Source organism: Cololabis saira, chromosome 17, assembly GCF_033807715.1.
Source record: "Cololabis saira isolate AMF1-May2022 chromosome 17, fColSai1.1, whole genome shotgun sequence".
In the NCBI taxonomy this organism is placed as follows: domain Eukaryota; kingdom Metazoa; phylum Chordata; class Actinopteri; order Beloniformes; family Belonidae; genus Cololabis; species Cololabis saira.
The window spans coordinates 42,679,876-42,704,685 of record NC_084603.1 but is presented as its reverse complement, the minus strand read 5'-3'; the positions used below and the strand labels follow the sequence as shown (position 1 = coordinate 42,704,685).

Below are 24,810 nucleotides of genomic sequence, written 5' to 3'. Positions count from 1 at the left end.
TTTAGTTTTAAAGGTGGAGGTGGTGTCAGCCCCCTTAACCCAGATTGGAAGTTGGTTCCATAGTAGTGGCGCCTGATAGCAGATTGAATTTAAGAACACATTTCTTATTTACAAGTGCAGCCTAGGGGGGTAAGGGGAGGGAGCTAAGATGAAAAAAAACAAAGTTATATAAATACACAAAAATACATTAAAACACAATACAAAAGATAAAACAATTAATAAAGTAAAACAGTCAGTATGCATGAAGGAGGGCTAAAGGCAAGTGCAGTCGGTTGTACTTAATAAAAGATGTAGTTTGAAGGTGGAGATGGAAGTGAGAACAGAAAGTTTAAGGGTTTTTTGTAAGGTGTTCCAATCAGAGGCTGCAGCAAACCGGAAGGCATTGCGCCCAAAGGCGGTGCAGACTTTGGGGATGGAGAGATTGATGAAGGCGCTGGACCTTAGAGTGCGGGCAGGTTGTGAGAGGAGAGGTAGGGAGGAGTAATGCAGAGGATAGATTTGTAGATGAGCAGAAACCAGTGATGGAGCCGTCTGGTGTGAAGGGAGGTCCAGTCTACCAGGTTATAGAGGTCTGGTGTGAAGGGAGGTCCAGTCTACCAGGTTATAGAGGTCGCAATGGTGAGTGGTGAAAGGAGCCCCAGTTGCAAAACGGATGGCGGAATGATGGAGTGGGTCCAGTTTACTGAGAGTAGAGTGAGGTGCGATTCTATAGATGGTGTCACCGTAGTCAAAAATGGGCAGAATGGTCATTTTGACGAGTGTGTGTTTGGCTGCACGGGTGAAGGAGGCCTTGTTCCGGTAGAGAAAGCTCAGACGAGCTTTGACTTCTGACTGTAGGTGTTTGATGTGGGTGGAGAAAGAAAGGGACGAGTCCAACCAGAGGCCAAGGTATTTGTAACAGGATACGAACTCTAGTTCAGAGCCATCGGCGCAGAAGAATTTAGGAACAGTGGTGGGAGTGTGTTTCCGGTCAAAGACGATGCATTTTGTTTTTTTGGTGTTGAGGAGGAGCTGGAGACTGTGGAAGTGCTGTTCAACAGAAGTGAGGCTGTGTTGTAGTGTGGCTGCAGCGGACTGGAGGGACGGGCCCTCAGAGTAAAGGATGGTGTCATCGGCATAAAGATGGATTTTTGAGTTGCCGGCAAACCTGGTTGTGTCATTGATGTAGATGGAGAATAGTGTTGGGCCTAGAATAGAACCCTGAGGCACCCCTTTGGTGATGGTGAGAGGGGCTGATATGAAATTTTCGGACTTGACTTGCTGGACTCTGTGGTTTAGATAGCTGGAGAACCAGTTGCAGGAGTGGGGTGAAAGACCAATGTTGGAGAGCCTCTGTAGGAGTATGGGATGGGTGACGGAGTCAAAGGCCTTGGAGAGACCAATGAAGGCAGCGATGCAGGTCTGCTTGGAGTCCAGAGAGGAGACAATGTCATCCAGGACCTTCAGCGTAGCAGTGGTACATCCATGACCTGGCCTGAATCCAGGCTGTAAGGAGGACAAGATGTTGTTGGAGGTTAGGAAGTCGCTGAGTTGTTTATGGACCAGTTTCTCGAAGACCTTGGCCAGGCACGGCAGAATGGAGATAGGCCTATAGCAGTTGGGGTCAGAGCTGGAGCCCCCTTTGAAGAGGGGGAAAACGAGAGCAGATTTCCAATCTATGGGAAAGGTGGACTGATCCAGAGACATGTTGAAGAGCCGTGTGATGGGAACAGTAATGGCAGGAGCAGCTGCTTTTAAAAATCTGGGGTCAAGCCCATCAGAACCAGCTGACTTATTGGAGTCTAGTTTGGAGAGATTCTCTAAGACTTCAGAAGTCAAAATGGGTCTGAAGGAGAAAGTGCTGGAGCTGGTGGATGTGGTTGAGGTTGAGGGTGGAGGAGGAGGAGAGTGAGCAGCAGTGGAGGGTTTAGTAGAGAAAACATGAACTGAATCAACAAAGTGCCTATTGAAGAGGGAGGCCATAAGAGACTTGTCAGTAACAACAGTGTTATCAAAGGTCAAAGCATTGGGAAGGTGGGGAGAAGTGAGCTTATTTTCCATGGATTTAACCGTTTTCCAGAACTTCTTGGCGTCAGAGCCGCAGGATGCAAATTTATCTAGAAAATGAGTGACTGTGCGTAGTGACTTTTGTCTTTGTTAAAACGATAAGCGTCACACTCAGCAACTTGTTTCTGGTGTTTGGAGACTGTACTGGTGTTATAGGAAGGATAAATGATCACCCTGCACTCGCTCTCCCCGTTGGTGGGCGCAGACCCAAGTATTCACTTTTCACACAGGGTCATGTAGGTTTGGATTGGAGTGGAGGGATGAGGACGGAGGAAGCGGGCGTCTCTCTGTGAGCGCACCACCTCATCCAGCAGCTCTGGGAGACGGGGACAAGTGTCTCTGTGTAGCTCTTGGCCCAGGGCGACTAGTTCCCTCCGTAGCGGGGTGTGGGGGTCTGGGCTGCAGCGGGCCAGGGGACGGCAGCCGGGCTGGGGAGGGAGAAGCTGGTGTGCTGCTCACACCTCCATCCCCAGAGGCCACGCAGGCTGATGGCTGTGCAGCCCGAGCCGGAGTGATGAAGAGCTCGTCCTCATCCTCTGATATGGTCCCTCTTCATCGTCGTAGGTGGAGCTGGGAGCTGCTTTGTGACGTAGTGCACCATTTCCTTCATCACACAGTCCCAGTAGTAAAAGGAGGGTCTTGAAATGTTTGAAAGATGATTTATAAAGTGTTTTTGTGTTTGTTTGAGGAATGTGTGCTCTGATGGATGGGGGTAACAGCAGGTTTTTTGTCTCTTTTTAACAGAACAGATTTTTTACACCTTCATTATGGATTATCAAACACAGGTGTAAATGTAAGAAATAGTGTTATTAAGGATATTATGTTGTCTGATACATGATGGATTCTAACTACTGTGTGTTGTCCTCAGATGGAAGTGGATGAAGCAGAGGAGGAAGAGGGCAAAGAAGAGCTTAATTTCTCTGGCCAGGACTTGATGAAGATCAGGGAAGCTGTTACTTTCCTGATTCAAAGCCTCCTGAGACTCCTCCAAACATTTTCGCTGAAGGACAGGCCGCAGAGCGCTGCCAACTGCACCCAGGTAACTCCCGCTTCTCTGCTCGGCCTCGTCACGCACGTCTGCAGCATTCCCATGGTTGTTTTCTGTTCTCTGCAGATCTTCACTAAACTGCTATACTTTGAACCGGTCCTTGGGGTGCTGAACTTTGGTGCTCCAGAGTGAGTTTGCTTATGCTCCTCTCTGTCACGTGTAGAAATATCCAAAACATGGAAGGTGACCGTCATTTTTCTGTGCAGAGATCCGGCCGAGCTGAGGAGTGTTCCAGAAATGGCTTTCTATGGTCTCCATCAGCTCTGCTCCACAAAACACGGAGACCAGAAGGACGTAAGCTTCAAGGATCTTGTACAAATGAGACAAAAAATACAAAAATAAGTAGAGATGCACCGATCAGGATTTAGAGGGCCGATAACCGATTACAGAAAAGCAGTATCTGCCAATCCCCATATTTCAAATCACAGTGTGAAATCCATAAATTCATCAATATTGGTGTCTCATGTACACAGTACTGACATTTTATTATTAGGTATTAAAATTAGGAGTTGAGAAAGTAGCATGAATTGACCACTATTTTATTGCAGGCTTAGGTAATGTGTAATATTTCCCCCTCTAGAGACGACTTAGACTCGGCTTACAAAGAGTAAGTGTAGCTTACTTGTGTGGAACACAACATGTGCACCAACACAGACAACAGCAGACATGTCTCTCTCTTAGAGTTGATACGAGTTGTAAACTAAACCCTAGTTTTCCTGTGAAAAAAGGAATTAAATCTTAAAATAAAAATGAATTATGAAAGCTTTGCGAAAGCTTTAGCGATAGCATGTGTGTGACCCCAAACTGTGGGGAGTGAAGTCCAACTCTTCAAACTAGAACTCCAAATGTCCCTCGTGAAGCGACTGACACGACTGTCGTCCTGCGTGAGGATTTGTGTGGGATATAGTGTGATATAACTCCGGCGGTCATTTATCAGTGAAATATTTACGACGCAGCAGCGCTTACCGGGATCCAAGCGGCTAACGCCACAAACCCCATGTTCTACAACAGAAAGTGGCTGTTGATCAAGGCTTATGAATCCATTACCTTACGATGTAGTTTTAAATTTTTCTTGCTGTTGCTGCTGTTGTTTTAAGGTCTCTGTTACAGCTGAGTTAGCAGCCTTTGCTGCACGCTCCTTTTCTTTCTGTGAATTAGCGGCAGCCAACTTTGAAAACTTAATATACTCCTTGATGTGAGAAACGTTCAAATGTCTTATCAGGTTCGTTTTGTTGAAATTCTTTTGTATCATTCCTCCTCGGGGGATCTCTTTTGCTCAAACCTTGAAAACTGCAAATTTGCTGTCCTTTTTGGACATTGTAAAACTCCCATACCGGCGACGCCATTTTCAGTGTTGATGCTTTGTAGAGACGGCCACGCCCCCTTCTAGAGACGACCACGCCCCCTCCTAGAGACGGCCACGCCCCCTTCTAGAGACGGTCATGCCCCCTTCTAGAGACGGCCACGCCCCCTTCTAGAGACGGTCATGCCCCCTTCTAGAGACGGCCACGCCCCCTTCTAGAGACGGTCATGCCCCCTTCTAGAGACGACCACGCCCAGGGCTTAATTTGTGCTGGATCCTGCCGGAACAAGATCCAGTACCTATTTGATTGGATCTGGCACCTCCTCTGTCAATCAACCCGAATTGAACATTTTTTTTATTTCACCGTGCCGCGCTGTGACGACATCTTCGCACGTCCAATAAGGGAGAAGGGAGAAGAGAGAGAAGGGAGAAGGGAGAAAGTTGTGTCCAATAGGAGATAAGGGGGCGGAGCCTCTGCGCCGACTCTTCTCCTTGCGCCGCGGTCGCACATACACATGAATGGAGTTGTGTCGGTTGCTGTGTGGATTATGTTCTCACTACAAATAAAAAAACGGGCCGAAGGCCCCCCAAATTTGATCTCAGTCCCCTCAAAATTAAGAGGACATTTTTCCCTTTCCAACGATACCAATATTGTGTTTGTACAATTTAAAACTGCGTTATTTTGGGGATGATGCAGCCGCATCTCTCTGCCTGCAGTCACTGCACTGTGTCCAGCAATGTCCCGCCCAGAGCACCATCTGATTGGTTACACACAGAGCCACAGCAGGGAAACAGCCAATCAGCAGTGAAGGCTGTGCATGCTCTGTGCTCACACAAACATACCCCTTTTACACCAAGCTGGTTCCAGGGCTGGTGCTGGTGCTGGTGCTAGAGCCGGTTCGCGGTTGGTTCTAAGTAAGAACCGTTTGCTTTTACACAAGCTGGTGCTGGCCAGAGAGCCACGTCATCACGTTACTGTATACGTCACCACCACTCCCCCTCGTTTTCATCCCCACCCTGATCAGGAAGCTGAGAGCCAAAAGCTGTTTTCATTTCATCTGTAGCGCTGTTAATATGGCACTTTATTAAGTTTTAATATTTTTTCAGGTAAAGTAACCTTTAAGATCCCCAACCTGGGCTCAGTTTATCCAAATAACGCCTGTTAAGAAATTTGCTCTGAAAATTTCGGAATTTCTGGCTGACTGCCGGCTCCGGAGCTGATTTATGGTTCCGCGTTAAATCGACGCAGAGCCTACGGCGTAGGGTACGGCGCCCGTCGCCGCGTAACCTACGCCGTAGGCTCTGCGTCGATCGTCACACCATATGAGGAAGCAGACAGTTAAAAGCTGTTTTAATTTCTGCTGTAGCGCTGTTAATATGGCCATTTATTACGTTTTAATATTTTTTTCAGGCGTAAAAGTAACCTTTTAAGATCCACTACCTGGGCTCAGTTTATCCAAATAACGCCTGTTAAGAAATTTGACTGGAGAGCCGGCAGCCCCGGGGTACAGCAGCTCCGCACAGCTGGCTCAACCTGCACCGTCTTCCCGGGGGAGAAACCTGCAGCTCTGTTGAGAATTACGCTGGATGAAAAAAATCATTTAGGAAGATAAATGTTGGTTTAATAGATGAAATCTATCAGTTGTAGCTACGCCTGTTAATAAATTACGGCGTACGGCGCGCGTCGCCGCGTACATCAACGCAGAGCCTAGGGCGAGGGGGAGTGTTGGGACGCACCCCAAGTGTTGCTGCTGGCTTCTCAAGCCTTTCTTGGACAGCAAAAGTTTGCGATCCAGCAAGTTGACCATTGCTGCTTCTGCTTTACATCCATTTTAACGTTAGATTTTAATAGTCTGTTAAGTTAACAGCCGTCTTCAACGCTCCGTTGTTTAAAAATGGCGCTCTTCCGTGTTTATTCTGCTTTGGTTGTTCAGTAACCCCGCCCCCAGCCCTTGACGTAAGCACGTAGCCCCCAACGTAAAGCGGTTCTTACGCCTGGCCCAGCAAAGAGTTGGGGCTGGTGTAGCACCAGTTTTGAGAGCCAGGAGCCGGTGCTTAGGCTGTGTAAAACCAAAGAACTGGTGCTAAGTCTGGCTCTAGCCCAGAACCAGGCCTGGAACCAGCTTGGTGTAAAAGGGGTAACAGAGGAGCGGAGAATACGTTTTGCCGGGTAGAGAAGCTCCGGAGAGCATATCTATGTTTCCAAGGTAAGTTAAGGCAGCAGACTCTCCCGAAATTGTAATAAACAACCCAGTCCTCTACAACTCACAACTACTAGTAACGTTACTGTGAGCCCAATAACGTTATTTAACTTCACTCATCCCAGTGATCAGCCCCAAATATTCTGATCAGATTACCCCTATTAAATTGTTATTCTAGCTTTTCAAAGTGCACCAGATTGATGCATTTAAATGCATTATGCGTGTTTTCCAGTCTCTGTGTCGGGTTTTCCACCGACTCCTCTACGTGATCCTGATGATGAACAAAGGCAGCCAAGGAAAGCCGTCCCTCCTCGTCCCCAGTCAGACCGTTCTTGCCACTCGGGACAATGCCATCCAGTTTGTTTGGTAGGCAGCTTTATTTTCATTCAATCTTAAACTTAAGTGCATGCTTAAATCTCAATGTGGTTGAAATTTATAATGTAATAGCTTTTAATTAGCACCACTGTTTCTTTCTTTGTTGTTTTATTATGTGCTGAACAACCGTGGGTTTTTACTAGGGGTGGGACGATACGGGTAACTCACGATTCAATACTGTGGTGATATGTGGCCCACGATAATGATAATATCACTATACATGATATCTACCATATTCAATATATTATATTAAATATATTGTAGGAAATTTCTTCAATGATATATCACGATATATGTGACTGAACAAGAAAAAATACCCAATAAAAAGGAAAACTTCTGTAGTTATGCATTTATTCAATGCCAAAACTTCATACAATGTACAAAGAAAGAGCATTTGTATATTTCCTCACTGCCAGCTAGTCTTGTAAATGTAAACACGGAACAGCTGGACAAATTAAAGTGCATGAACAATAGTGCGGAGACAACCGCATACATCCATTATGTGTGTTGTAATAAAATATCCATATTTGCCATCAGTTTATCGATTATTTATTGCGACAGAGAGCGCAACAATATATTATTATACATTATTATATATATTATCCCCCCCCACCACTAGTTTGTACTTACAGAGCATACAGATTAGGGGAGTGAAGAGATGCTTCGTTAGCACAGAACCATGTACTGGGGTTGGACTGATTTTTATTGATAAGAAATGGATTAAGCAGTTTTTATGGAGGACTATCTCTTTACCATTTCAAACCAAACACAGCATTTAATCAGCACAGCATGGTTTTTGGGTTTAAGACCGACACCTCCTGGTGATTGATAGGAATGTGGTTCAATTAATAAGAAATATAAAATGAGTTATAGTAGAAAGTGTACTTCAGATTCAGCGTAATATGTCCTTGGCAGTTAAATGCATTTAGTTCCATTGTTTTGTCATTGATTGTCTTTGATTCCAGTTGTCTTGTGGATGAGCTGAAAGAGGTGGTCCTGCCTTTCCTCCAAATCCTCCTGCAGCACATCTGCTTCCAGGCCAGTCATCATTCCTGTGGACAAAATAAAAAGCATTTCTGTCTTAAAGTAGTAGTTTATCTTTTTGATGGTGTTTCCGATGAGCGCATTGATGGCTGATGATTGATGTTTCCGTTGGGCGGACGTACAGATGGTGGAGAAGAGCGAGTATCGCCACCATGGAGCCCAGGCTGTAGGCATGCTCACGTCTCACATGGAGAGTACAGACTACGCCCGCTTCATCAAGTGGCTCTTCAACTTCTCCAGACACTCAAAGGTAACAAACCCCAGGAATGTTTTTAATGTGTAAGAAATAAATTTTGAATGACTCAAGGTGTAGCTTAAAAAAATACTAATAGATTATAATTAAAGACTGCTCTATGTCTGATATTAAAGTAACTTTAACTGAAGCAACTAATATTCTTCCTTAAAGGGGACCTATTATGAAAAACACGTTTTCTCTTGCTTTAACATATATAAAGTGATCTCTCCTCATACATAGGTCGGCCTCCAATACGTGAAACCCCCCCCACAGCTAACTCCGCCGGCCGGAGCCGGAGCCATTTTTTCGTAGCGGTGTATCGCGTCATTCAGGCAGCCAATCAGCACAGAGCCTCATTATCATAGCCCCGCCCACTCAAAATCCCACATAGATAATGAGGTTAGAGAATGGGAAGATAAAGACATGGCTCAGAGGATGAATTTCTAATGTATTTAGCAAAAACAATCAATCTTGTTTTTAAGGCATTCAAGGCCTGTTTGAAATAGGTATTGGATGCCATAATAGGTCCTTGCACAAATGTCCCAACCATTGGAACAAGTTTCTGCATAAGTCAGTCACTCTCGCTGGCCCTTAGTTAGTTATGGCGCTTTTCCACTAGTACCTTCTCAGCCCGGCTCGCCTTGCACTCGTTTCTTTTCAATACCCAGATCAGAAGTAGGAGGTTGGAGAAGCTGCTGTGACGTATTTGATTGTGTGATCTAAATGAAGAAGACAACACTAAAGATGTAGAACCTGAAGGGGATGATAGATGTGCTGCTGGGTCTGTGGCTTGTGTTTGATATAAAGTAAAAAAATGAGAGTGAGAGAAGCTTCAAGCGATGACCTTTTTTTGTTAGTTTGTCTCTGCGCTGCTGAAAAGTCAGCTGGAGCCGTGAGCAGCTATGAAGAGACAGAGCTCCTGGTAGATCTGGTCGTTCCTTATCACCGTCTAGATCCCTTTTTAATTCTCTCCTCAGCACCAGGTTTATGAACATCTGACCCTCAGAGTTGGATCAGAAACAGACTTTTGCTGCCGTTGCTGGTTGTATAAAATGAAGAACTGCGAGTCGCTCTTTCGCTGATTTCTGCATCCTGACTGAAACGTCTGACAGGCCCGCCCCCCGACCAATCAGAGGCCTGTAGTGTGATGACGTCAGATACAGCCGACTCAGCAGTTTAGAACCTCGGTAGAATAGTTACAGAAAAGTATCTACTCTGCACGCCTCCACCCCTAGTGGAGAAGCTCAAAACCGGGGCGAGTCGAGTCGGGCTGAGTAGGTACTGGTGGAAAAGCTCCATAGATGTGACTCCTGGGCTGCTCCACCCACTCAGACACCACCGTGATCTGGTTGTAAGGTCATCAATAATCCATGAGGGATTGGGGAGCGCGTGTTTTCTATAGCTTCTCACCAGCAGTGCAGGTTGTTGAGCAGCTTTCCCTAGTGGGCACGAGGCCTGAATGGTGTCGCATCACCCTTCAACTTTTCTTTGCTTCATCAGAGAAGAAAAATCATTATTCCTGAGACTTGGATATAAAATGTGACGTGGGCCAAATTTAAGGCATTAAAAAATTAAAAATGGAAATATATTTTCCGGCAGGATGTCCCTGGAGGACAAGATGTAAATCAATAAAAACAAGGAAAAAAAAACCCAGCTTCTCCAAGTCCAAACTAGCTGCAAACAGCACTTGATCATTTAATGTGAATGGGAGGAGCCAAACCCGGCCTAGTGAATGTCCGTTTGTGTAGATGGTGTACCGGCTGTTCTCTGTGGACGTGATGATGGTTCTGCTGGAGCAGCCAGAGAGGAGGCCAGAGGAGTGTCCCGATCCAGAGCTGGCCGGTTTCCTGCCTCATCAGTTCCTCATCCAGCACCTGCTGTTTGCTCGGCGGATGGACGAGTCGCCCACCGTCCAAGGCCACGCCCTCTCCTGCCTGGCCCAGTGCCTGGAGCTGCCCTCGCTCAACGCCACCCGGGCCGTGCACAGGCTCTTTGACAGTAGGAATACTCTTTAAAAATAATCTTTTATAAATGTGTTTTCCTTTAGTTCCTATATCATTTAGTATTTTAGAGAGATGATAGATGAGTTAGCCACTAGCCAACATCAGCCGACATCTGAGAATATGAAGCAGTTAAGAGACGGGTGTCCGTGCAGGAAGCCCCGTGTTGTTAAAAATGTGTTAAACATGTTTCACCAAAGTCATTTCAAGAATCATTTAGTAAATGATTATTTAAGTTCAGCACACTTGTGGATCGAACGTTGGCTGCTCTTGTTTCTGAAAGACTGACATCTACCTGAGGAAAACCCATTTTGGTCGATCACTAATTTCAAGATACATTTTTGTTTTTTCCCAAGAGGGTGCACCAATAACTAAGCTTGACTTCAACATCAATAAATAACTAAGCTTGACTGCAACATCCATAACATGTATTTGTGAACACATTTGTTTGTTTTCTCTGTTTAGCTGGAACTCAGACAGTGTTGTCGGCAGAACTCACAGAAGGTACGTCATTTGGTTTCTTTCTTCAATGATTTTGAACTCTGCTTTTAGAAGGGACTTTTTGAGTTACTTCAACTTGTATGTCTGCAGTTTCAAAAAGTACTAACCCCCTGGTGTAGATTACGCTGTTATCTAATGTCTGCAAGTGATACAGTTTCTGCACAGAGGTCTGACCAGCCCCCGGGTCTCGCACTCAGAAGGCGCGCCGATTTTTTTCCAGTGGCCAGCCGCGGTACTGCAACAAAAAATCCCATGTGGCCCAGAAATCTTTTTTCCCATAGACCGCAATAGTAAAAGAGAAGCCTCTAAATCTGTTCACAGGAACCTCCAGCTGTAATCACCGGCAATTACTAATCTTTGTATTATATATTTTTAAGTCATGGACTTTATATCCGTCAAAAATGTTTTATAACGGCCAGAAAAGTCAAAGAAAAGTCTCTTTCTGGGCGTGACGTCATGGCTGACGTCACAGCCGTGTCCGTGCATTCCACGGATGTTTTATATTAATATATATTATGTAATTATATTAATACATTAATAATATATGTAATACTATACATGTAATAATATACATGAATTAATATATTATATTAATACATATTATATTAATATTCGCGTCATTGCCCCGGGGCATGATGGGAGGCCCCAGAGCATCATGGGAGGTGACTCAACTGCGCATGCTCTATGGGCCGCACAACGCGGAAGTAAACCCGGAAGTCAGAAACTTTTTCAGCGTATGCGCTGAGTGAGCAAAATGCATTGAAATGAATGGACAGCCATTTTCGATCTCCCATTCAGTTCTATAATACATCCATGGGTCTGACACATCAAGAAACACAAGTCAGACCATCAATTAGACTCTGGTTTAGGGATGCAAATTATCGATTATTTCATTAATTGATAGTTGATAACCTTATCGATCGATCATCGATTAGTTGATAAGCGGCGTTTTTCCCCCATCTGAGATACAAACATAATTTTTTTTGCTTATATAAAATACAAAGGACATTTTAATGTATTCCTTAATCAAATATTTATTTGATACAAAAGTAACAAAAAGACATTTTTGTACCACAAGGAATATAATATAAAGTGCACTTCAAGGCTATTAGTAGTAGCAGCAGCCATAATAGTGTCATTTGTGTCAAGCAAATTTTAAGTTCTAGTTACGTTTTAAGTTAGAGTTTTGGCAGTGTTCAAAATAAAATTATGAGACCTGCTGTATTGGAGCACATTTTCTTTTAGTTAAAACTGTAGCGGGGGCAGATGTTTAGAGAAACCTATGTATGTACCGGGTGAAGGCTGATTTATGGTTCCGCGTTACAACAACGCAGAGCCAAGAAGGTCCTGGGTTCGATTCCCGCCGGGGACGCTGTGGGCGCTGAAGTGCGTGTTAGTTCCTCCATGACTTCAGCGCCCGCACCCTGGGTGGGGTTGGTGAAAGGATCTTTCTGTGTGGAGTTTGCATGTTCTCCCCGTGTTCCCCTGGGTAGCTAATGTTCTCTACCCCCACAAAAACATGCACACAGTCCTGGGCTATACATGCCCCCTCTGGCCAACCGGGGGACAGATGGGGTGGGGAGGATCCGGCCGGAATAACGTGATCCTTCCACGCACTACGTCCGGCCGGAGAAACCCCACCCTGTCTGGTGAAAAGAAGCGGCCTGCTCCCTCCTCAGGTTAAGGAGGAGACCTGAGCTCAGTGCAGGGCCCTCCCAGGGTTGGTAGAGGATGGCAATGCACAGGACTGTTAGGTAGGAGCACTGGGTGATAAAATGGGGACAAAACCGGGATATAAAAAAAAAAAAAAAAAAAAGATTAATTGTAATCGTTAATTTTAATCGGGTAATTTCATAACGGCAATTAATCGAAAATCGATTAATTATTAACATCCCTACTCTGGTTTAGTGAAACTTAGCCGGAGACTAGACTAATTAGCTTTACTACAAATTTAAAATCTCCAGCTCCTCATTGGTGGAAATCTTGACACTCATCTGCTGAGATGAACTTGTGTAGGAGGCGATTGTGAGTTTGCTTCCTTCTCCTCCACAAATCAGGTGATTTCTGCTCTATAGAAAAATAAAGGAAGCTGACTTTACTCTAATCTAATCCCCGTTTTTGTTCAAGCTGAACTCTGGAAACTGGGTTTGTTGTTTCCGCTGTCTTTGCTTGAAATCATTTGAATAATTCAGATATTAACCCTTTAAAGCCTGATATATTAAATGACATAAAAAAAAATCCCAAATGTCTTTTCAATTCAATTTTCAATTCAATTTTATTTATATAGCGTCTAATACAACAGATGTTGTCTCTAGACGCTTTCCAGAGATCCAGAACATTTTCAGTTGAAATGTATATTGGAATCAAAAACACAACTTTTGAATGGTTTGACATAAAGAGTCGTGGGTGGTGTCATCGGACATGGTTTTGACATTGGTGCAATTTAGCCCCGCCCCTTCTTCTGATTGGTTGTCCCTATTTTCTGCTATAACTTTTGAATGTTTTGACATAGAGAGTCGTGGGTGGGGTCATGTCTGATATGCTTATGGGGGCGGTGGCCATGAGTGCGAGGGCCAGTTCATCGCTGCTTGCAGCTTTAATTAGGGCCCGAGCACTTACAGTGCGAAGGCCCTATTGTATCTGTAGGAATTTTTCTTTCTTTCTTTCTTTCCTTTTCTTTCTTCTGACGAAAGGAGGGCCTTTTTGCCCCCCTAAACGTGCCCAAAAAGTCACCAAATTTTGCATGCAAGTCAGGCCTGGCGAAAAATTTTATATTTAATGGTTTGCATTAATGGGCGTGGCAAAATGGCTCAACAGCGCCCCCTTGAAAACTTTGTACCTCAAGCCCCATAATACGGTTTGACGTACATGAACGAAAATCGGTACACACCTGTATCATGGCACAACTTAAAGAAAAGTCTCTTGGCGCCATGGCCGAAACCCAACAGGAAGTCGGACACTTTGAATTAATCGCGTAATTTTGGCGCAATTTATGCCATTTCTTCGGCCGTTAATGCGGCCCGAACCGTAACGTGCACCCACGTGTGTTATACATCAAAATGTGCGTCTCGATCCTGCGACAACACGCATTACTTTTCTCTTTCAAAAGACGCCAAAAAGCACGCCCCCCCTTCATCTGATTGGTCCATATTTGATAGTCCCTACTTTCTGCCATAACTTTTCAATGGTTTGACATAGAGTCATGGGTGGTGTCATCGGACATGGTTTTGACTCCTTGACCATAATTGGTGCATATTAGCCCCGCACCTTCATCTGATTGATCCGTATTTGATAGTTCCTATTTTCTGCCATAACTTTTGTTCGGTTTGATATAGAGAGTGGTGGGTGGTGTCATCGGACTTAGTTTCTAGTCCTTGACTTTTATTGTTAAAATTATACGCGCGAGGGCCCGCTCATCGCTGCTTGCAGCTTTAATTATCATTATTTTATTATCTTTCCAAATGAATTCCAAAAAGTTCTACAGTTGCTAACCCAGATGATTTTTGCTGTTGATTATTGTAAATGTGCGTATTGAACCACATTTTGCAGGTCACTTTATCTAGTTTTCAGATTAATTTTTTTATTTTTATTTATTTATTTTTTTATGGTTCAGTCAAAACCTTTTGAAAAGAGGTAAAGTTGCGTATCCTGGCCTAATCCACTGTAGCACATGCTTTCCAAGTGTTGGTGCGGTGTTTTAATGGATGTGACGGTGTTTCAGGAACTCAAACACCGAGTTCTCAGACCTGTCAGAAAACCTACCGGACTTTGCCGTTCAGGACAGTGGACATCAGCAGCGCTGACAACTCCGGCTGTGACGGTGAGGTTTTCACTTCATGTAGTGAATGAATGACTTTAGTATGCACGCCTTCTTAACATGTTTATGCTATTCTTCAAATGCTCAAACATTCAAGAGTTGTGACATTAACTCAGAGAATTATCCCGTATATGTGTGTGAAGCAAAGGAAAACCTGGCTCTTCTTCTGCGGCGCGTACAAGACTCTAAGACGAATGTGAGGAAAGCGGCGCTGCAGGTACGTGGACCTGAGCCTCTTCAGATGGCTTCATGTCTTAAATGAGCAGTATTATTGGATCGTGTATTGGTCTTCTGTGTTGAAAGCCTGCAGTGAACAAAGACATGTTGCCTTCTTCCACAGGCCTTGGTGGGTCTCCTGAAACATGATGTAATCCCCCTGAACTGGGAGAACCTGGAGACTCTGCCGGAGCGCTGCAGAGACCCCGCCGTGTCTGTGAAGAAGAAGGCTTTACAGTGCGTGGGAGAGCTACTGGCTGTGAGTCTCACATTACTCACATTACTCATCAATAGTAGTTTTGAAAACACTGCTCTCTGTGAAACTGCAACCTCCCTGAAATCTCAACTCTGTGTATAAAGGGCTTACCTTGTGACAATACATTGCAGACATCTATGACTTTTTTGAGTTAGAAATGTTGACAGCTAGAGTGGTTGCAGGAATAAAATGAACCTGCTAGAGTTGAAGAGATTCCGGAAATCCATTACTTTTATTCTTGGAAGGACTAAATGTGAGAGGAACAAAGACAACTTAGTAACACTTTGAAAATTTTGTCAGTTTAAAACGGGATATTATAGACTTATGTCATGTAAATAAAATTAAAGTTAGCTTTAAAACGACTAAACAATTTAGAGCCCGAAAAAAAAAAAAAAAGAAAACATCTGTGAGGTGTGATGGCGTTGAACTGAATTTCCTGTGTCCAGGCTAAGCCGGAGGTCGTTGTGGTCCAGAAGGCGTGGCTGCAGGGCGTGGTGCCCGCGGTGGTGGACCCGGAGAACTCTGTGCAGGACAAGGCCCTGGAAGCTCTGGACCAAGTGCTGCTCAGTCAAGTTAAAGTTTACTCTGCTGGCCGCCACCTGGACGCCGGTCAGAGGCTGACCTGGGACCTGCTCAGCTTACTGTGCCACGAGTGCCAGAACCTCAGGTAGGTTTGTTCAGGAATGCTTTATCACAAACATGTAGAGGGGTTCTGCATTCACGTCACTTCCCCCCCTTACTGCACTGAGTGGTAAAACATCTAGTGGAGAAGACGGGATAGCAGCCGATTATCGGCTTAAATTAAAGGCAGTTGGACTTGACAGTGACCCGTACAGTTACCCCAAGAACCAGTGGTCCATGGACATTAATATTTGGTACAGTTACCAAGAACCAGCGGTCCATGGACATTAATATTTGGTACAGTTACCAAGAACTAGTGGTCCATGGACATTGATATTTGGTACAGTTACCAAGAACCAGTGGTCCATGGACATCAATATTTGGTACAGTTACCAAGAACCAGTGGTCCATGGACATTAATATTTGGTACAGTTACCAAGAACCAGTGGTCCATGGACATTAATATTTGGTACAGTTACCAAGAACCAGTGGTCCATGGACATTAATATTTGGTACAGTTACCCCAAGAACCAGTGGTCCATGGACATTAATATTTGGTACAGTTACCAAGAACCAGTAGTCCATGGACATTAATATTTGGTACAGTTACCCCAAGAACCAAAGGTCTTGACGCTTCAAGGCATTTGCACCCATTTGCACCCATTTGAGCTTGTTGTGCCAAGTTAACTGCTGAAAGCTTTGCTGCTTTCAGCAGAAAAAAACAAAATCATTTACTCCTCATTGAGGCAAAGTCAAGCTGCACTTCAAGTTTCAAGCAGAACAGTTGAGTTTGTAGTTCTGAGGCAGCATTTTGTAACTTTATATGATACTTTTCTTTGTCTTTCTTCTCCCCCTCTTCTTCTTTCGTGTTTCCAGCCGATATTTCAGTCGAGCCTTCACCATCTGGTCCAAGCAGAGCAAGTTCACGCCAGCGTTCGTCACTAACCTGGTGTCACACACTGAAGCGGATCACGCTGCCGGGGCCTGGCTGCTTCTCTCCAAGGTTATCACGTCAGCTCCTAAACTGCCGTACGGCAAGATCCTCGATGCCTGGGACTCCATGAGCAGGTGAGCAGGAAACCTGCCTTTCATTTTCAATATCCTCATTTGAATTTTCCACATTAAGCCAACGTCCTCTAAATGATTTATTATAATGCCTGCATGTTTTTGTTGTTGTAGTTCAAAGGATGTAAACGTGACAACCTGCTGTCACATGCTTTCGGTAATGGGGGACATTGCTGTTCTTTTGAATGAGGATACTAAGGAGAGGATTATTGGTAATCAGTTGGAATTGAATCATGGGGATACTTGCTGACTGAATCTAGAAGTATCATAACCTCTTCCTCCGTCTTCCTGCTTTAGCTGATCTGATGTCTTGGCTGAAGACTTTCACACTGTCTTTGGAAGTGATCAACGCTGCGGTGCAGGCACTTTATCAGCTCGGCTGCAGTGAGGACATCAAACAAACGCAGGTTTGGATACGCGCCTCATACATTTCTACTCACATCATAACACTTGGATTAGTTGTTTTCTCTACTTTCATGATTAAGTGTTTCAACATGTTTGAAAGATGGCTGTCTTTGTAAAGATCTAGCACAGGTAAGTGCTCCTGTATACGTGGACTGAGTCAATAATCATTTCAACCTAAAGACAATTTATGCCATTCCTTCGGCAGTTAATAAGGCCCGTAACGTGCACCCAGGTGTGTTATACATCAAAATGTGCGTCTCCATCCTGCGACAACACGCATTACTTTTCTCTTTCAAAAGCGTTACCGTGGCGACTCTAGACGCCAAAAAGCGTGCCCCCCTTCATCTGATTGGTCCATATTTGATAGTTCTCCAAAAGTCATCAAATTTTGCATGCAAGCCAGGCCTGGCGATAAATTTGATATTTGATGGTTTGCATTAATGGGCGTGGCCTAACGGCTCAACAGCGCCCCCTAGAATACTTTTATCTGCCATAACTTTTGAAAGGTTTGACATAAAGACTCTTGGGTGGTGTCATGGGACTCGGTATTGAGTCCTTGACCATAATTGGTGAAAATTAGCCCCGCCCCTTCTTCTGATTGGTTGTCCCGATTTTCTGCTATAACTTTTGAATGGTTTGACATAGAGAGTCGTGGGTGGTGTCATCAGATTCTGTATGGAGTCCTTGACCTTCACTGGCCTGAATTAGCCCCGCCCCTTCTTCTGATTGGTTGTCCCTTTTTTCTGCTATAACTTTTGAATGGTTTGACATAGGAAGTCGTGGGCGGTGTCATTTCTGATATGCTTATGGGGGCGGTGGCCGTGAGTGCGAGGGCCCGTTCATCGCTGTTTGCAGCTTTAATTATTATTATTTATTTTTTTTACTTTATTTTTTTGTATTTTGACATCGCAAAATACTTTTCTTTTTTTACATAATATATATGTCGTACCAGTAAAAATAACAAATACAATACATATAAACAACCACAGCAGACAGGGTCATCTAGAGCAAAAGAAAAAGATTAAAGAGTTTGGGCAGGTTGGAGTAGTGGCTTTGGTTTGGGCTCCTTTCATGTCCATAACAGTCTTTCTATGGTAATCCCTTGTTCATGTAGCATTTATATACATCACGTTCTTCCATATATCCTCAGACAGGAAACACACATCCTTATAACACTTCATCCCAAATCCAATGTCTCCATTTCGTCCAGTATTTGTTTCCCTTGTTTGATTCATGTCTGAGGGAGAACATTAGTTGTTTCATATTGTGGATTTCTTTAACTATTTCTATCCATCCTTTTTTTTTTTTTATATATGTTTTTATTGTTTCCACAATACAGAGCAAAACAGATGAACAAACCCATCCGTCCCCCCACAGTTATCGTCAAAAAAAAAAAAAATAAATAAAAATAAAAAGATAGTAATATAGTGACATAACAAAAAAGTAGTAATAGTAGTGCAATGAATGTAAAGAGAGATTAGAGATTAATAATTATTTCTTAGATCAATGATTAGCAATTCCATTTTTTGGTATTTGTACACCAAGGTATTTAATTTTACTAGCAGTCCAGTTAAAATCATAACTTCTGTATGTGTTTTCGTGTAATCTCTGGTTAAAAGTCAATACCAGGTGGGGGGGGGGTTACAGAATAACAGTGAAGGAAGGAGTATGTACTGTATGTATGAGCCAAATTCAATTATAAGGAGCAGTAATTTAGGCAGACTCTCTTTGGGGGTGGAAAGAATCATAAGAATATCGTCTGCGTATGGACAAATTTTGTGTTGTGTGATTCCAATCGATATCCCAGTCAGATATATTGTTATCCTCTTATTGCCTTGGCCAGTGGTTCAATAAAGAGCGCAAAAAAGGTTGGACTTAGAGGGCATCCCTGGCGTCAGCTCCGTTCAAGGTTTACCGTCTTAGATAAGGACCATTTAGTTTGATTCTGGCAGTAGGGAGGCAGTATAGGGATTTCAGACACTCAATCACCTGTTTGTCAAAGCCAAAGCGTTTCAAAACCAGATATAAAAACTCCCAGCCGACAGAGTCAAAAGCCTTTTTAGGCATCAAGACTGATAACTGTGAATTCCAGAAGTTTTCCATGAAGTTTTGCATTTTGTCAGTGAGGTAGAGAGCCCGTCGCACACTGACTACGTTTACATGCAGTCAAAATTGGGGTTAATGTCAATATTCTGGTTACTGAAACATTGGGAATAATCTGTTTCCATGCGTGAGCAAACAGGGTTATCCCTGTTTACATTGTAATTAATCATTTGGGATATCTGGATCAAACCAGCGACGCACGGAGAACGTCATGACGCAATTCCCATCATTTCTGCTTCTTCTTCCTGTATCCAAATCCAAAACAACAACAACAGCAGCACGGCGGATAATCGGACCCGCTGGTACCGTTTTGTTTCTCTGCCCTATATTTCTCCTTTTTCAGCGTCTTCCAGCGGAGCTTGATCTGGTCTGGTGTTCGTACAAATGCTGCTTCGCGCAACTTTTCGCTCAGCTTTTTGTAAATCTTCTATCCCGGTACTTTCTACCGTCTACAAATGCAGAAATGTTCATATCCTTCATTACATTTATGAAGTGATTAGTCTCCTCCTGGTCTTGTGTTTCTCCGTGTTTAGAAGAACTTCCTGGACTCAAAAGACCAGGATTCCTTGCGAAAAGAACATACGCAGGAAACAAATTCCTGTTCCGTTTGATGGGGATATTCCGTTTGGTGTTTACATGACCCAATATTCAGGTTTTAAAAGGAGTAACCCAGGGCTCATATTCGGGTTTTTAAAAACCGGAATATGAGCAAATTCGGGTTATTCAAAGGGGTAATTGGTGTTTACATGGCCGTGCGCAACCGGGTTATTGCTAATATTCCGGTTAAAAAAGGGTTATTGATGCATGGAAACATAGTCAGTGTCCAGTGAAAAGAAGCTGCTCCCTCCTCAGGTAAAGACCTGAGATCAGTGCAGGATCCCGGGGCTGGGAGAGGGAGCAACGCCCAGGACTGACTTAGGTAGGAGTCAAATCGGGATAAAAATATTTAAAAAACAAATGGATCTCTTTCTTTCTCTAAGCACCTGTTCCTTAATTGCGTACTGCAAGAAGCACGCTATCACAGACCTTGGGTTAGCTTCTTGCCAGGTTTTGGTCCCAGTGACGGTGACAGCGCTGTTTGCCCAGCGGGGTGTCAGCGAGAGACAGTTCAGTCTTAAAAACCCTTCCAAGAGTACGCTGATGTTTCCCCCTCCGCCCCCGCGGGGATACCATGGATGCCAATATTTGGAAAGTGATTCCAAATCCGTCAGCTGGGCCTGAATGGATTTCTGTTGTTCAAGTGAGTGGAGTAACATCTCTTTAACATCGTTGTTCCACTCTTACTTTTCTTGTTCCACTATTACTTTTATTTCAGAAGCAATGTCGTTTAGCTTCTGACTTATTTCCCCTGGGAAGTCCGCCAGCTCGTTCTTAAGTGTTCCCAGCGTTTCGTTGAGTTCCTTTGGCACGTCCAGACGAACCGCCTGTATTTCAGCGATGATGTTAGCTTTGTGTTCCACTTGTGTGTTAGCACCTGTGGCTATGTCCTCGTTTTCTGTGTTCTGTTTTATTCCCTCCTTTCATGCTATTGTGTCAACTTCTCTGTTTGGTTTTTTCAGTTATTTTTATGTTTGTTTATTATTTTAATTTCCACAGTGTGATCTGATATTTATGTTAATGTTGTTGTAGTTGATTAGCTTTTTTTTTTCACTTTAGAAACCTCCAGAAATAAATCTGGAAGCCATATCTGCCATTGTGTCTTTATTTCTTTATTTTACCGTGATGGTTTTGTCTCGAGTCAGAATTTGGGAAAATGTTTCACTGTCCAAATTCCTGTGGTCCCAACTAGATTTATAAACAAGGGAACTTCAAAACTGATCTGCTGTCTCATCAAACAAAAATAAAATAGCTCTGTCAGAATACACTGAAAGCTTGTTGGTCATTTGTGGCCGGGTGGAGAAGTTGACGGGACACGCACCTGTGTCCCATCCACCTGAGTGGCTGCCACGCCTCCACCCGGCCTGCCTTTATAAGACTGAGTCCTGTGAAGCTGCTGGGGGATGTTTGTGCACATGTGGGTGTGAGTTTACTAAATAAAACAGGGTTCTGCACAAGCTTCGTGTCTCTCCATCCTTCGGGCGGCCCCGTGGCACGCACCCTGCCACATCTGGCGCCCAACGTGGGGCTTCGAAGGTGGATGAGAGAGGCATGGAGTGGGCCCTGGACGCGCTCGCCCAGGCCATGGCGGGCATGACGGCCATGTTCCGCGACCAGGGCGAGCGGCAGCTGGCCGCAGTGGAGGCGCTCATGGCCGCGGGGAGACCCACCCCTGCGCCAGCAGCGCGGGAGGAGATGCCAGCGCCGCAGCTAAGCGGCCAGGAGGCAGGAGCTGCGGGCCGCCAGGCGACTGCTCCCGAGACGGCGGGACCGACGGAGCGACCCATCCCTGCACCCCGTCTGAGGTTCGCCGCGACAGCGCTGGTGGCGCAGCTTAGGAGCCGCGAGGCAGAAGCTGCGGGCCGCCAGACGACGGCTCCTGGGATGGAGTCAGCGGCGGAGACGGAGGGGGAGGCGGAGTTGGCTGGGGAGGCGGCTGCGGAGGCGCAGCCGCTCGCGACGGCGGGTCCCGCAGAGACGGGGCCGGACCTGCGGCCAGAGCAGAGTGTGGGGGAGGAGGCGGTCCTGGAGGCGGACCAGCAGCCGGCGCAGGGCTGCGTCACAAAGGAGGGCGTGGTCTGGGACGCACCAGCTCCAGAGCGGGGCTGCGCCGTGAGGGACGCGGTCGTGGACGCTCCGTGTGGCCCCAGGCCACCATGGGCCCGGCCCCGAGAGAGTCTTCCACGGCGGGCGGGCCGACGCAGGGGGCGACCCCCCCGACCGGTGCGCTGGTCAGGCCGACGCCGGGGACGACCCCCCGACCAGGAAGGCCCGGAGGGTTCCGGGCTTCCTCTCCCGCTCCGAGGGGGCGGGGGGGGGAGTAGGCTCGTTCCGGACGGACCCCGGCTCGAGATTGGCGTTGGGGGTGTGGGGCCGGGTGGAGAAGTTGACGGGACACGCACCTGTGTCCCATCCACCTGAGTGGCTGCCACGTCTCCACCCGGCCTGCCTTTATAAGACTGAGTCCTGTGAAGCTGCTGGGGGATGTTTGTGCACATGTGGGTGTGAGTTTACTAAATAAAACAGGGTTCTGCACAAGCTTCGTGTCTCTCCATCCTTCGGGCGGCCCCGTGGCACGCACCCTGCCACATCATTAAATAGTGTATAAATCATAAACGAGTCAATATTGGGCAGTCTTTAAAAATCAGATTTTGGTGAAGGGGTGATTTTAAAAGGAATGTTCAAAGGTCTTAAAAACGTATAAAACTTCCAGCAAGACGCAGTCGGTGTTGTCAAAGCAGTGTTTGTTGTGTCAAGGATAACGCCTGATGTATTTCTCTGGTTTAACCCCTGCCCTGTGTGATTCTGTCCCTTCTTCAGGCTTTTCTGGACCAGTACTGCGGGGAGCTGGTGTCAGCCTGCGAGGCTTATTTAGCCAACATCATCCTCAGTGAAAACGGAGTACAAAACATCAATGAGGAGCTGATGGTGAGAACCGTTTTTCCGTTTCTACTTCTGTGATGCAGCATTGGAAAATAAACACCACACCATAAAGCATATTATAAGGCGCACCTTCAATAAATGGCCTATTTTAAAACCCTCTTCATATATAAGGCGGACGGTAAGATACCATCCTATAGAGGGTATGCATTGACGTCACTTCCCCACTGGACCACGCACTGAGTGGCAAAAACAGCTGTAACTAGTGGGGGAAACTGTGGAAAAGACGGGATAACAGCTGATTATCAGCTTAAATTAAAGGCAGTTGGACTTGACAGTGACCCGTACAGTTACCCCAAGAACCAGTGGTCCATGGACATTAATATTTGGTACAGTTACCCCAAGAACCAGTGGTCCATGGACATTAATATTTGGTACAGTTACCAAGAACCAGTGGTCCATGGACATTAATATTTGGTACAGTTACCAAGAACCAGTGGTCCATGGACATTAATATTTGGTACAGTTACCAAGAACCAGTGGTCCATGGACATTAATATTTGGTACAGTTACCAAGAACCAGTGGTCCATGGACATTAATATTTGGTACAGTTACCAAGAACCAGTGGTCCATGGACATTAATATTTGGTACAGTTACCAAGAACCAGTGGTCCATGGACATTAATATTTGGTACAGTTACCCCAAGAACCAGTGGTCCATGGACATTAATATTTGGTACAGTTACCAAGAACCAGTGGTCCATGGACATTAATATTTGGTACAGTTACCAAGAACCAGTGGTCCATGGACATTAATATTTGGTACAGTTACCAAGAACCAGTGGTCCATGGACATTAATATTTGGTACAGTTACCAAGAACCAGTGGTCCATGGACATTAATATTTGGTACAGTTACCAAGAACCAGTGGTCCATGGACATTAATATTTGGTACAGTTACCAAGAACCAGTGGTCCATGGACATTAATATTTGGCCACCAATCCAGTTTCCTGATATTTATATGAACCTAATTTCTACGCCGGGGAAATACATGAAGCAAAGCTTGAAGGCATACAATGGCGCTTTTCCACTAGTACTTACTCAGCCCGACTCGGCTCGTCACGCCTCTACCCGTTTTGTCCCCGTTTGTTTTTCCACAGCCAGGGGAGAAGTGGGCAGGTTGGGGTGAAGCTGCTGTGACGTACTCGATTGCGCAACCGCTTTGTTCATGTCGGCGCTGATCAGAAATCAGCTAAAGCCGCGAGGTGTATACCTGAATAGCATAACCAGTAGTGTGACTACCTGCAGAACGTATTTTAGCATGAAAGCCTGCATTTTTAACGTACATCAAGCAATACTGTATCATAACTACATGTCTGCCGTTTGTAACAAAGCAAACCGCGTGAAAATCGGTTCAAAATTAAGTGAGTTATAGTTATTTTACTTATGCAGACACCTCCTTCCTCAATAGAAGTGAACGCACTGGAGTCAAAGCGCCACCGATCCAAGATGGCGGCCACGCCCGACGTCGGCCCCAATACGAAGCGTCAGTCAATGCGGCGTCTATGTATATATGTCTATGGTTACTTCGGCGACAACGACTACACAATCCCCCGGACTACAGTAACTTAAATTACCACAATGATCATATAAGGCATAGTGCATTATAAGGCGCACTGCCGGTTTTTGAGAAAATTAAAGGCATGCCTTATAGTGCGGAAAACACGGTACTACAAAGTGGTAAAAGTGATGCTGCTTTTGTTGTGAGCATGCTTGAAAAGTGATGTATATTAACAAATGAAATAAGGAAAATCATTACATATCTTGAGTTTATACTGGCTGCAAAGAACTAAAGGGAAAAATGGGTCTGACACTCGTGTTATTAAAATTTAATGACCTTTTTCCATATTATCCCCATATGGAATTTCTATTTGAGTTGGTAGAAACAGACAGAAAAAGGCTTGTCGTAGTATTCCCTGAGTCTTCACAGTCACAGAGCGCTGTGAGTCAGTGTCCCAGCCTGGTACTGGTGTAGGGAACATGTGACTTCCCAGCCTGGTACTGGTGTAGGGAACATGTGACTTCCCAGCCTGGT

At 45.0% G+C, this 24,810-nt stretch overlaps 1 protein-coding gene across 1 annotated transcript in view; it reads left to right on the top strand.

Annotated features, from left to right (window-relative positions):
• The window catches only part of ncapd3 (non-SMC condensin II complex, subunit D3), a 69,554-nt gene that overhangs the window by 20,135 nt on the left and 24,609 nt on the right, over positions 1 to 24,810 (top strand). Inside the window, exons 5-20 of the mRNA XM_061745402.1 lie at positions 2,915 to 3,085; positions 3,161 to 3,222; positions 3,301 to 3,388; positions 6,831 to 6,964; positions 7,939 to 8,011; positions 8,142 to 8,267; positions 10,001 to 10,250; positions 10,718 to 10,756; positions 14,475 to 14,573; positions 14,714 to 14,787; positions 14,911 to 15,045; positions 15,489 to 15,709; positions 16,540 to 16,731; positions 16,843 to 16,940; positions 17,026 to 17,135; positions 22,654 to 22,761. Of these exons, the coding sequence (XP_061601386.1) occupies positions 2,915 to 3,085; positions 3,161 to 3,222; positions 3,301 to 3,388; positions 6,831 to 6,964; positions 7,939 to 8,011; positions 8,142 to 8,267; positions 10,001 to 10,250; positions 10,718 to 10,756; positions 14,475 to 14,573; positions 14,714 to 14,787; positions 14,911 to 15,045; positions 15,489 to 15,709; positions 16,540 to 16,731; positions 16,843 to 16,940; positions 17,026 to 17,135; positions 22,654 to 22,761 (1,980 nt within the window). The remainder of the gene's footprint in view (positions 1 to 2,914; positions 3,086 to 3,160; positions 3,223 to 3,300; positions 3,389 to 6,830; positions 6,965 to 7,938; positions 8,012 to 8,141; positions 8,268 to 10,000; positions 10,251 to 10,717; positions 10,757 to 14,474; positions 14,574 to 14,713; positions 14,788 to 14,910; positions 15,046 to 15,488; positions 15,710 to 16,539; positions 16,732 to 16,842; positions 16,941 to 17,025; positions 17,136 to 22,653; positions 22,762 to 24,810) is intronic.